Below are 13,021 nucleotides of genomic sequence, written 5' to 3' on the forward strand. Positions count from 1 at the left end.
TTCTCCCACCCTCAGTTCCCTTTTGCTGGAAACGCCAGCAGCGGGGCAGGTGTGGGACAGACCCAAGAACAGGGAGAGCTCATGTCCATCCCGTACTGGGTGACTCCAAGCAGCTCCCGTGGAGGTGGGTCGGAGATTCACGGCCCTGCCAGCCCCAGCGCTGTCTCCGGCCTGCTGGGACAGCAACGTGCAGACCAAGAGGGCCGTGTCACAGCTCGACATGCGTCCTAGATCGAGATGTGTGCCAGGAGGGTGCCGAAGACGCCTGTGCTCCCGTCAAAGGGGCTCTGACAAGCAGCCGCGGTGGGACCTTTGCCAGCTCATAACGGGGCTTCACGCTGGAGTGCTGGGAAGATGGGTTGATTTCCGGCCTGGCCTGCTACACTCCAAGGCCAAGGCCCTCTGGACGTCTGGCATGTGCGGGCACCACTCCTCAGCTGTTGGGTGCAGCCAGGACAGACCATTGGCAAGAACATGCTGGTTCACATGGCCGGAAGGGAGCGCCTGCATCAGGGAGGCTGGACGGGGCTGCAACGGGATCTTATCTTTACAAAAAGCTTCTGAGGTTCAGGGCTTTATCTCTGAGCCCCGTCTTGCCGACAGAACAGCCACCAGGAAAGTGACCTTCCAGGACCGGTGGGAAAGGGAGCAGGAGACAGTTAGCCTGGACAGGACCAGGTTCCGGGCCCAGTGCAGGACGGGGGCCTGCACTTGGGGGTAAAGTATCTTAAGGCCTCCCAGGAACCTGACTGCCATGTCCTGACCCTGGCCCTGGCCTGACTGGTGGGAGGCAGAGCTGCCTGCAAGGTGCATCCCGATGGAAGAGCACCAGACCTGGGCTCCGGAGATGCAGCAGGTAACCCAAGGTTGCAGGAAATGCCGTGTTCGGACACCCGGTGGGAAACCCTGTGCGGCTGGGCCAGGAGAGTCAGTGTAGTGCAGGGGTGGGCAATCATTTTAGCCAGGGGACCACTCCACGGATCTGTCCAGGAACGCCCTGGCCTGGGCTGAGTCGAGAACCGCTCTGACAAATTCTGTCCAAACGCCGGGAACTCGTGTGGACTTTTTGTGGTTGAGCAGGAGTCCTGGGGTGCGGCACATGGCTGGCGGGATCACACCGCCGCACTGGACTTGTGCTTCGGAGCTGCCGAGGTACGGGTAGATCTGGACAGCTCAGTGCCCGAGGGAGGCCGCTAGCACCGCCGTGCACTTGGTAAACACCCTGGGTGCATTGCCAGGCCAAATGGGAGCACCTCAGCCGGGCAGCAGGCTGGCCCCACTGTAAAACGAAGGACGCATTTGTGGCCTGGGAAGATCGGCCTGTGGAAATATGCATCCTTCCGGGGAGGGAATAACAGAGGCTAGGGAGGCCATGAAGAATCTGAGCTTCTGCAGATGCCTGTTAAGGTCTCGCGGGTCCAGGCTGCAATGCAGATCCCTCTTGGCCGTTGGGTCTAGGAAAGGTTGGACTAGAACCTGTTCCGGCCCATGGGTGGAATGTCCTCCTCCACCCCCAGCCACAGCAGCCCCGAGCCTCCCATGAGAAGGGGCCCTGACGAGGACAGGAATACAGGGGAAAGGAATCGGAAGGCACGACCCTGCGATATCATGTTCAAGACCCAGTGGCCTGATGTAATGGTGGGCCAAGCCGGGAGGACAAGGGAGAGGAGGCTTCCAGACAGGGGAGACCGGATCTGGGGGAAAGTCTGTCCTGTCCCCTTCAGGCGCAACCCTCAGAGCGATTCTTTAGCTCCTGGTTTGGAGCAGGTCAAGCCCAACTGGTGGGCTGGGCAGCTGGCTTAGTCAGCGCTTGTACCCCGGCCTAGGGGGGCGGCTCCCGATGTGGCTGGCTCCCTCGACCCACAGGGGGTAGCAGCTGGAATCTTTCCCAGCGGGGCTGGGAACTCATGACCCCAGGCTTCAGGGTGGCGCAGGAATCCTCCAGTCCAGGCACTTTCGCGTCCATTTACTCCGCACACGGCGTGGCCGCCGAAGGGAAGGTCCTGCCCAGATTGCTGGGCCTCCGCTGACAGGCCGGAGAGGGGCAGCCAGGAGGCCCAGTGCACAGATACGGCAGAGGCCATTGTGCGCACTGCGGAGCTACCCGAGCTCCTGCCTGCCACCATCAGAAGTGAATCCTCCAATCTGGCCCCGGTCCGCCCCATATTAAAATGGCAGCGGCCAAGGAGGCCTCGGTGATTCGCCGCCTCAGCTGCAGGCTGGAGGATGAATCGATCTTCTGAACGAACAAATCCAGGCTCTTGGAGTCTTTGTTCTTTGCTGTCGCCCCCGGTTACCCGGCCTCCCGCTCTGGCTGACCTGCCTCCACCACTCAGGAGTTAGGGGCTGGGTGATTTTCAAAAGCCCCTTCCCGCCAGGGCAAAGCCACCCTGGCAGGCGCCGAGGGCTCAGCACATCAGACGGGCGTCCGCCGGCTCCTCGAGCTCCTCTGTGTAGCGTCCCAGGGAGATGACAATTTTCCAGAGCTCCTGGTGCACCTTCATGTCACCTCGTGGCACGGAGTGAGGGGACTCCCGATGGCCTCGTCCGGTGATGACGGGGACGATGCCAGTGCTGCGGTTCCGCCCCCTCTTCCTGTGGGGCAAGCAGCTGGCTCGCTAGAGCCTCCGGAGTCTGGGGGGGCAGTTTCCTCCACAGGAGCTTGCACCCGCGGGGAGGGTTGGGATAGCAGGCCCCCAGAACTGACCCGGCAGCCTGGGAAGGTTGGGTTCCAGCTGTACCAAAGCACCAGCCACTATAGAATCATAGAACACTGGGACAGGAAGGGACCTCGAGAGGTCACCGAGTCCAGTCCCCTGCCCTCACGGCAGGACCCAGCACCATTTAGATCATCCCTGACAGGTGTCTGTCTAACTCGCTCTTAAATAGCTCCAGAGATGGGGATTCCACAACCCTCCCAGGCAATTTATTCCAGTGTTTAACCACCCTGACAGTTAGGAACTTTTTCCTAATGTCCAACCTAAATCTCCCTTGCTGCAATTTCAGCCCATTGCTTCTTGTCCTATTCTCGGAGGCTAAAGAGAACAATTTTTCTCCCTTCTCCTTGTAACACCCTCTTAGGGTATGTCTACACTACCCTCCTAATTCGAACTAGACGTAGACGTAGACGTAGCCTTATAAGTGGAGCACTTTGCCTTTGTCCTCATTGAACATCATCCTATTTACCTCCGACCATTTCTCCAGTTTGTCCAGATCATTTTAAATTATGACCCCATCCTCCAAAGCACTTGCAGCTCCTCCCAGCTTGGTATCATCTGCAAACTTCTTAAGCGTTCTCTTTATGCCATTATCTAAAACATTGGTGAAGATATTGCACTGAACCGGTCCCAGAACTGATCCCTGCGGAACCCCACTTGTTATGCCTTCTGGCAGGATTGTGAACTGTTAATAACTACTCTCTGAGAACAGTTCTCCAGTCAGTTATGCACCCACCTTATAGTAGCCCCAACTAGGATGTATTTCCATAGTTTATTGATATGAAGGTCATGTGAGACAGTATCGAACGCCTTACTAAACTCTAGGTATACCACGTCCACCGCTTCCCCCTTATCCACAGAACATGAGCAGGTTGGTTTGACATGACTTGTTCTTTACAAATCCACGCTGGCTGTTACCTATCACATTATCATCTTCCAGATGGGGTGGGGAGGTGCCAAAGGCGGGGGCAGCGCTGTTGGAATCGGTATCTGTCCTGGAGGCAGAGAACTCAATGTTGACTTCCAAGGCTGCGTGCTCACGGCCTGGTGACCTGGCTCCGGATCTATGTGAATGGCACAAGTCTCTGCCAAGGCCTTCGGGGACCATTGGAGATGGATGGATCAGCGATGGGAAACCAGCGATCAATGCCTCCCATCGCTCACTCAGCGCCGGGACTCAGAGCAGAACCTGGAACCGCAGCAAGTCCCACGGCTGGAGCTCTGAGACCTGGAGGACCTGCGAGATGCTGTTCCCCTGAATGGTGCTGGGTCTCGAAGACTCATGGGGCTCTCAGTGCCCATCCGGGGGTGCGCAAGCCTCAGCTGGTCTGTGCCAAGGTTCCGGTGAGCGTCACCCCGAGCCCTGCCGCCGGCGCCCAGACTCCAGGGCTGGAACGGGAGCTTGCAGCCCTGCCTCCTGACATTGGAGGCCTGAAGGCTTTGCGGGGGGGGAGTGCTGATGGGATGGTCCCTTGGGTGGACAGCAGGGTTCTTGGGCTGGAGATGGATGCTTGCCCATCATGACATGGCCTGGTTTGGCACTTCTGCACTGGAAAGGTCAATCCGTGCCCAGCGCTGTCCACAAGGCCTGGGACCTCCACATGCCACAGGCCTTCATCACTCCCCGGGGTACCCAGGCTGGAATGGGAAGGGCTGCACTGCTCTATCGGAACTGCGGCCTGACTCCCAGACGGAGGCGGTGAGCGCCCATCGCGGGTCTTAGCCACCCTCCCGACGTCTCCCTTCTCGTGTGGGACGTCGGCGGCCGGCCCCTCACTATGTCTTCAATTTGTTGATCAGAGCCGGCGAGGGGGGACGGTGCTGGCTTGAAGATGACACCCGCGGGCGTCCCGCACCCACGCTACAGTGCTCGAGGCTGAGTCCGAGCCCTGCTCTGGTGCCGGGTTAGCGCTGACTCCAGGAGAGCCCGGAGACTAATGTCTCTTTCTCTTTTAGCCTGGGGCTGCAAAGGCTCAAAAATGCGGCACTTGTCACTAATGTGCTTCTCGCCAAGACACCTCAGGCAGCTTCTGTGTGGGTCACTAGTGGGCGGAGGATGCTTGCACGATTCACAATCCTCGGTATTGGGGGATGCCCCGTCCAGGACTACAAAAACTACGGACTAATCATAGAGTAGAACAGTAGATCTGGAAGGGACCTTGAGAGGTCATTGAGTCCAGTCACCTGCCCTCACGGCAGGACCAAGCACCGTCTGGATGATCCCTGGTAGATGCCAATGCTAAATGCCAACGCTAATTTCATTTGGTGACCCCTAGTTCTAATATTGTGGGAATAAGTAAATAACTTTTCCTTATGCACTTTTCCCACACCAGTCATGCTTTTATAGACCTCTAGCATATCCCCCCTTAGTCTCCTCTTTTCTAAGCTGAAAAGTCCAAGTCTTTTTAATCCCTCATCATATGGGACCTGTTCCAAACCCCTCATCATTTCTATTCCCCTTTTCTGAACCTTTTCCAAGGCCAATATATCTTTTTTGAAAAGGGGGGACCACATCTGTACGCAGGATTCACAATGTGGGCATACCATGGTTTTATACAGAGGCATTAAGATATTTTCTGTCTTATTCTCTATCCCTTTTTTAATGATTCCTAACATTCTGTTTGCTTTTTTGACTGACGCTGCACCCTGAGTGGATGTTTTCAGAGAACTGCCCACAATGACTCCGAGATCTCTCTCTTGAGTAGTTGTAGCCAAATTAGTCCCCATCATATTGTATGTATAGCTGGGATTATTTTTTCCAATGTGCTTTACATTTATCAACATTACATTTCATTTGTCATTTTGTTGCCCAATCACTTAGTTTGGTGAGATCTTTATCTTCAGCAGTTTGGTATCATCTGCAAATTTTGCCACCTCGCTGTTTACCCCTTTCTCTAGATCAGTGGTCCCCAACGCGGTGCCCGTGGGCGCCATGGCGCCCGCCGGGGCATTTGTAGGCGCCCGCTGACAACCCGGGCTGGCCCCGCCCCCGGCGCACTGGAGGCGCCGGCCCCAGGCGCGAGACACTCACCGGCGGCTGGTGCGCGGCGCTCGGGCAGCCCCAGCCCCGGGGCACATGCGGGCGCGCAGCGCCGGTGCCGGCCCCAGGCACGCAGCTCGGGCGGCGGCGCCAGCCCCGGGCCCACGGCACAAGGGGCTCTGGCGGCCCCGGCCCTGGCGTGCCCCAGGACGCGCAGCCCCGCCCCCGGGCGCCCGGCGTGAGTGTGGCCCCGCCCCCGGGCGCCCGGAAGCCCGTAAAGGTTGGGGACCACTGCTCTAGATCATTTATAAACCAGTTGAACAAGATAGGTCTCAGGACAGACCTTTGGGGGACCCCACTAGTTACCTCTCTCCACTTGGAAAACTCACCATTTATTCCTACCCTTTGTTTCCTGTCTTTTAATCAGTGCCTTAGCCCCGCCCCCAGCACTCACCCACCATCAGCGCCTTAGTCCCGCCCCCAGCACTCATGCTCCATCAGCGCCTTAGCCCCGCCCCCAGCACTCATGCTCCATCAGCGCCTTAGCCCCTCCCAGCACTCACGCCTTGTCGGTGCCGTAGCTGCGGTAGTCGATGGCTGCGGCGATACCCACTACGAGGGCTGGGAAGCAGTAGCCAGCCAGGTAATAGTACTTCTTGCGGGAGTACTCGCTCTCGAAAACCTCCACCAGCATGAGGTAGAGGTGGACGCCCTCCAGGCACATCCAGGAGAAGGCTGCCAGGAAAAAGTAATGCAGCAGCCCCGCGAAGATGGGGCAGGCGATCTGGGGAGTGGGAGGAGGGAGAAGGGGTTAGTGATACATACAGGGATCCCTCACCCAATGCAGAGATGCAGTCGTTTCTGGGGTGCGGCATGGGGGCACTGTTGATACAGGGATCGCTTTCTTAGAGCTGAGATGCAGCCGCCTCTGGGGTGGGGCACAGGGACTTTTTATACAGGAATCTCTCACCCTGTGCTGAGCTGCAGCCGTTTCCGGGGTGCGGCATGTGGGGGCTGTTGATACAGGGATCGCTCTTTTAGGTCTGAGATGCAGCTGTCTCTGGGGTGGGGCACAGGGACCGTTTATACAGGGATTCCTTGCCCAGTGCCGAGATGCAGCCACCTCTGGGGTGGAGAGTGGGGGCTGTGTAAGAGCCTCGCAGCAGCACAGTAATGAAAGCTGGGCCATGCTGGTGAATCTTCCACCACAACTGAACTGCAGGGAGTTTCGAAGGGGGTGGGACGGCGCAGCGGGGCCATGCGGGGGCGCTGGAGTCAGCCAGGAGGGCTAGCGCAGAGCGCCCCCTACGGGCCCCACCTCGTACTGCGTCTTGTCGATGCCGATGAGGAAGAGGAGCTCGGCGAGAAAGAGGCTGATGCAGAGGTTCTTGTGGATGGTGTTGCGGTCGGTCTGCAGCCCGCGCAGGAAGCAGAAGGTGGAGATGCAGATGGCCAGGCACACCAGCGAGATGACGATGCCCACCCAGGTGATGACCGACAGCAGCAGCTCGTTGATGCGGCCCTGGTACTGGGGCGGGAGGAGAAGGGGGTGAGGACGGGTGCCCCCAGGCCGGCCGCCTGCCCAGCACCAGAGTGCCCAGCAGCTCCTCCTCCCCTCCTGTCCTGAACAGCTGCACCCCCCACCTCTGCCACTGCCCCACCAGCGCCCCCCTTCCTCTTTGAACCTTTGCCCTCCCCCCCACACCACGGCAGGGGTCATCAGCTGGGACATTCTGCAACTTGAGCTAATGCAGCAGGTGGCTGTTATCCTCTAGCCGGCCAGCAGAGGGCGACAGTGCATGGGCCAGCTGTGAGGTGGGTGGGGGGAGCACAGCTCACACAGATGGGCTGCAGGGTGGGCACAGTGTGCACAGACCAGCCGTGGGGAGGGAGGGGGGTACAGTGAACATAGCCTGGCCGCGGGGGGAGGGGCACAGACCAGCTGTGGGGGGAGGAGCACAACCAGGCCGCAGGGGGAGGGGCATAGCCCAGCTGTGGAGTGGGGGCGCACAGTGCACACAGCCCAGCTGTGGGGGGAGGAGCACAGCCCGGCCATGTGGGGGAGGTGCACAGTGCACACAGCCCGTCCATGTGGGGGAGGCGTACAGCCCGGCCGTGGGGGGGGAGGTGCACAATGCACACAGCCTGGCTGTGGGGGGAGGAGCACAGCTCGGCCCCTGGGGGAGGGGCACAGCCCGGCTGTGGGGGGGGAGGCGCACAGTGCACACAGCCCAGCTGTGGGGGGAGGAGCAGGCTGGGGCAGCCCGGCCATGTGGGGGAGGTGCACAGTGCACACAGTCCGGCTGTTGGGGGAGGAGCCCGGGGGAGGGGCCGTGGGGGGGAGGCGCACAGTGCACACAGCCCGGCCGTGGGGGGGAGGCGCACAGTGCACACAGCCCGGCCGTGGGGGGGAGGCGCACAGTGCACACAGCCTGGCCGTGGGGGGAGGAGCACAGCCCGGCCGTGGGGGGGAGGCGCACAGTGCACACAGCCTGGCCGTGGGGGGAGGAGCACAGCCCGGCCGTGGGGGGAGGAGCACAGTGCACACAGCCTGGCCATGGGGGGAGGGGCACAGCCCGGCTGGGGGGGGAGGCGCACAGTGCACACCCTGCCCCGCACCCTGGCCTTACGATCTCGCGGTGCGCCATGAGCACGGCGAAGTTGGTGAGGTGGCTGCAGGCGCAGGTGGTGTGCGTCTTGTTGGTGTCCACCAGGCGGCAGCCCTGCGTCGACCAGTAGCCCATCATGGAGCGCTCCGAGTAGTTCCAGAAGGAGCAGTTGGCGTTGAAGTGGTTCTTAGCCTGTGGGGGCGACAGCGCGTGGGGGGGGTCAGTGACAAGGGGGGTGACAGGAGCTCAGGCATCGGGGATGGAGGGAGACTCATTCGGAGCATCAGTGCAGCGCCCCCTGGGGGCAGGACCCCCGCGGCACAGCGCCCCCTGGTGCCGAGCTGGGGTGTGTCTGGGCACAGGGCGCAGCCAGGACCTTGAGGGCAGGGCCCCCGTGGCCGGCGCCCCCAGTGGCTGGGGCGTGTCGCACCTCCAGGTGGGAGAGGGTGAAGATGACGGGGTCCATGAGGAAGACGCGGCTGGACTCCTTGTTGATGGAGGCGGCGATGACCTGGGAGTTGACGACCAGGGCGGGGCTGGGGGCACCTGCCTCCCCGCTCAGCTTGACGGTGGCGTTCTCGGTGGACAGGAAGAAGCCCAGGTTGTTGTAGAGGATGAAGACGACCTTGACCACCCCTGGGGGCAGAGGCGGCTGGTTAGTGCTGCTCCCTGGGGATCCCCCCCAGGCCCCGGGCGGGGTCCCGGCCCCCGCTCACCATTGCGGCTGTTCTGCTTGATGGTTTTGGCCGAGAGCTGGATGGAGTTCTCGCTGGCGTACTCCTGCGGGAAGACCAGCTCCTGCACCTGCCCCTCCGTGTTCAGCACCGTCACCTCCAGCACTGCGGGGGAGAGCCGTGAGGGGGGCAGGCGTGGTGCCCCAGCTCGGCCGCCTGGCCCCCAGCACATGCATCGCACACGCATCTGTCCCGCACACGCCTGCTGCCCCAGCTATGCAGACCCGCCGGCCTGCACACACATCACACATGCATCTGTCCCACACACATTGCACACACATTTGTCCTTCATGTGCATCCGTGCCACACATGCATCACACACACATCCACCCTGCACTTGCATCCACCCTACAAACACATCCATCTCACACGTACATCACACACACAGCTGTCCCGAACACACATCTATCCCCTGCACATCACACATGTATCCATCCCACGCACACATTCACCCTGCACATGTGACTGTCCTACATGTACATCTGTTCTGCACACGCATCACACACACTTCTGTCCCCCACACACATTGTACGTGCATCCACCTTGCACATGCATCACACACATATCCATCCCGCACAGGCATCCCTCAGGCTCATGCACCCATCGCACACATTCATCACATGCACATCTGTCTTGCCTATGCATTGGGCACACGTACCCCTTGCACATGCATCCGTCCTGCCAATACACCGCACACGCATCCATCCTGCCCATACACTGCCCATACATCCACCCTGCCCATACACCGCACATGCATCCACTCTGCCCATGCACTGCACACGCATCCACTCTGCCCATGCACTGCACACGCATCCACTCTGCCCATGTATGACACACGCATCCACCCTGCCCATGCACTGCACACGCATCCACTCTGCCCATTCATGACACACGCATCCACCCTGCCAATGCACCGCACACGCATCCATCCTGCCCGTGCACCGCACACGCATCCACCCTGCCAATGCACTGCACACGCATCCACTCCGCCCATGCACCGCACACGCATCCACCCTGCCCATGCACCGCACACGCATCCACCCCGCCCATGCACCGCACACGCATCCACTCTGCCCATTCATGACACACGCATCCACCCTGCCCGCGCACCGCATACGCATCCACTCCGCCCATGCACCGCATACGCATCCACTCCGCCCATGCACCGCACACGCATCCACCCGGCCCATGCACCGCACATGCGTCCACCCTGCCCGTGCACCACACACGCATCCACTCTGCCCATGCATGACACACACATCCACCCCACCCATGCACCGCACACACATCCACCCTGCCAATGCACCGCACACGCATCTGTCCTGCCCATGCACCACACATGCCCACGCATCTCCCACACACGCAGCTTTCCTGCATGCATTACCCACCATCTGCCCTGCACCGGGGTGGAGTTTGCTCTGCGACACCAACTGCCCAGCCACCCCCCTGGCTCCCCTTTGCCGTGCTCACCCTCATCTTCCCCACTTGCCTATTGGTGCTGGGGACACTGGGGCCTCTGCCTCACCGGCCCCCTCCCCACCCAAGCCCTAGAGGATCCGGGTGAGAGGCCTGACCCAGAAGCAGCTTTCCCTTCTGCCTCTGGGGGAGCAGGACACTGAGGACACGGGGGGATTCCTGGGGTCTGCCTTTCTGGGCCAGGAAGAGAATCCTGCCCCCCTCCTTGCCCCAGTGGCCCCCGGAGGACCCAGGTGTCCGGGCGCCACTCACCCACGTTCTGCCGGGTGGTGACGAAGCGCGCGGGCTCCTTGACGTTGTCGGCCAGCAGGAAGGCGCCCTCCTCCAGGATGTCCAGCAGCATGGTGGCCGTGTGCACCTGCTCTGTGGCGTTCATGTCCTTCCACGACTCCAGTGCCTCCGGCCGCAGCAGATTGTCCACGGTCTCCACCACAGCCTGGGGGGAGGGAACGCCACGGTTCAGCCCACACTGTGCCCCGTGCCTGGGGGGGGGCAGGAGGCAACGGGGATTCTCAGAGACCCCGGAGTGTCCTGGGCTGGGAAAGCTCCTCTCTAAGGCCACAGCTTCTCCTCCCACACTGCCTGCTCTGGGGCCTCCCCCGGCTGCTCTGCCTCTCCCTGGGGCCCCGCAGCTCTCCACCCCTCCCTTGGCCACTAGCAAGCCTGAGAATGGGGCTGTTGGGACTGAGACGGGTGGGGCCTGGTTCCTGGGACATAGGGTTGCCGACGGTTTCAGAAAAAATACTGAACTGAAAAAAGAAAAAAAAGAAAAAAAAGGCCCCCGAGAGTTGTTAAGCAACCCCCCCCCCCAAAAAAAAACCAGCACGGCCCCTTTAAAAACCGTGAGTGAGGCTTTTTGGCCCTAACAGGCTGCTCGCGGCCGCCCGCCAGCGTGCCCCCCTGCGCGAGGCCGGACAGCTCCCCTGCGGAGCCCGGTAAGCACGAGGGTTGCCAGGCGGGACGCCGCCCACCCCTGGGTTTCAAATGGTGCCTCTGCATTGAGTCGGACAGCTCGGGATTTTTGCCTCCAGGCCGGGAAAAAATCAGCAAGTACCAGACATTTCAGGGGTCTGGAATTTTATGAATTTTTTACCGGACAGGAGGCGAAAATAGCAGACTGTCCGGTTCAATACCGGACACCTGGCAACCCTAGCGGAACACTCGGGCGTGGTTTGTGTGGGGCAGGCCCCGGGGGGATCGCGAGTTTCCTGGCGGATGGGCTGTGTGACGAGAGGTTCTGCTGGTGCCACAGGAACACGCGGGGAGGCTGGGAGACCCCCCCGCCGCAGCAGGATCCGGTGCCCCCACCCTCCCAGAGAGGGCGCCTACCAAGGGGGCTGCCTGGGCCCCACGTCCGTTCCAGGAGCTTGCTAGAAAGTAGAGAAGCGGGACCGTGCCACCCGCCCTCGGCCTCTTCCCCGCATCTCAGCCCCCGGAAAGTCGTCTGCCGACAGACACTGAGCGGAGGAGACCGGCCCCCGGCCGAGGGAAATCCAGGCTGAATGTGAGACCTGGGAGCAGCGGTAACACCGGCTTGGGGAGAGGCAGCCGGAGCCCAGCCCTGCCGCGTTCGGGCAGCCCATTTCGTTTTCTTCCTTAGGCGCAAACTTGGCTCTGAAGCCGGTTCTTGCGATCACTCCCCACCTCTGCTAACAAGCCTGTTTTACATGTTGCCTAACCCAGGGCAGCGTTGGCCGAAGGTCTCGGGGATCCCAGCTTGGGGGCACTGGACGTCCACTAGGCTCTGGTCTGGGCAGTGAATGAATTAGCGGGTTTGCCCAGTGCGAGGGAACCGTGCTTTGTGTCAGCATCTCTCTGGGCTGCACGGCCGGGGTCGGGGCTGGCTGCCTGGGGCCGATCACTACACAACTCCGGAGCGGCTCAGGCTGGTGGGCCTGTGGTCCGGGCTTTGCTCGGCGCTGGCACAGTGAGGCACACTGGGCTGGAGAAGTAAGAGCACACAGCAGCCCTGCGGCTCCACCTCCTACCCCAGGGTCCTGCCACCGTTCCCCTCTCACGCCCTGGTGTAAATCCATTTGCCCCGTTGGGCCAACTCCCCACTCAGTCCCTGGTGTAAATCTGGAGTAACCCTCCTGAAATCTGTTATGCCGATGGCAACCCAGGGTCAGAGCAGGGCACCCGTGGGCTGAGAACCCCGTCAGGAGCCACCCCTCTGGGGCAGTGTTTCGGGGTGCAGCTGCGGGGCTGATTAGGTTTGGGGAGCCCCCCTCACCTTGATGTAGTCTTTGCAGGTCCGCTCTCGCTTGTGCATCTGAAGGGGCCAGGCAGCGGCACATGGAGCAGGGGGGACACAGGGAACAGAAAAGAAGGAAAAGTCAGGGCCAGATCCCAGTGCCGAGGGCCTGAACTTTGATCCTCCGGATACGTTCCCACCTTGAAGCCAAATCCGCATGGCCTGCCTCAGGTCCCTGCTAGCCCCGGCCTCAGTCACAGTTGCAGGGTGACAGCCACTGGATAACTAGCTGATAACTAGCCAATAACCGT

The 13,021-nt window shown here is 60.9% G+C and overlaps 1 protein-coding gene across 7 annotated transcripts in view; it reads right to left on the reverse strand.

The window, feature by feature from the left end:
- ADGRL1 (adhesion G protein-coupled receptor L1) overlaps window positions 1-13,021 on the reverse strand; it is a 102,433-nt gene that overhangs the window by 16,997 nt on the left and 72,415 nt on the right. For all 7 annotated transcript variants that reach the window (XM_075902223.2, XM_075902221.2, XM_075902219.2 and 4 more), the window contains 7 exons: window positions 12,750-12,788; window positions 10,769-10,952; window positions 9,023-9,145; window positions 8,737-8,942; window positions 8,328-8,498; window positions 7,016-7,225; window positions 6,261-6,481 (listed from right to left, as the gene is read on the reverse strand). In XM_075902223.2, coding sequence (XP_075758338.1) covers window positions 6,261-6,481; window positions 7,016-7,225; window positions 8,328-8,498; window positions 8,737-8,942; window positions 9,023-9,145; window positions 10,769-10,952; window positions 12,750-12,788 — 1,154 coding nt within the window. The remainder of the gene's footprint in view (window positions 1-6,260; window positions 6,482-7,015; window positions 7,226-8,327; window positions 8,499-8,736; window positions 8,943-9,022; window positions 9,146-10,768; window positions 10,953-12,749; window positions 12,789-13,021) is intronic.

The sequence above is a fragment of the Pelodiscus sinensis genome, chromosome 31, assembly GCF_052426305.1.
Source record: "Pelodiscus sinensis isolate ZL-2025 chromosome 31, ASM5242630v1, whole genome shotgun sequence".
In the NCBI taxonomy this organism is placed as follows: Eukaryota; Metazoa; Chordata; order Testudines; family Trionychidae; genus Pelodiscus; species Pelodiscus sinensis.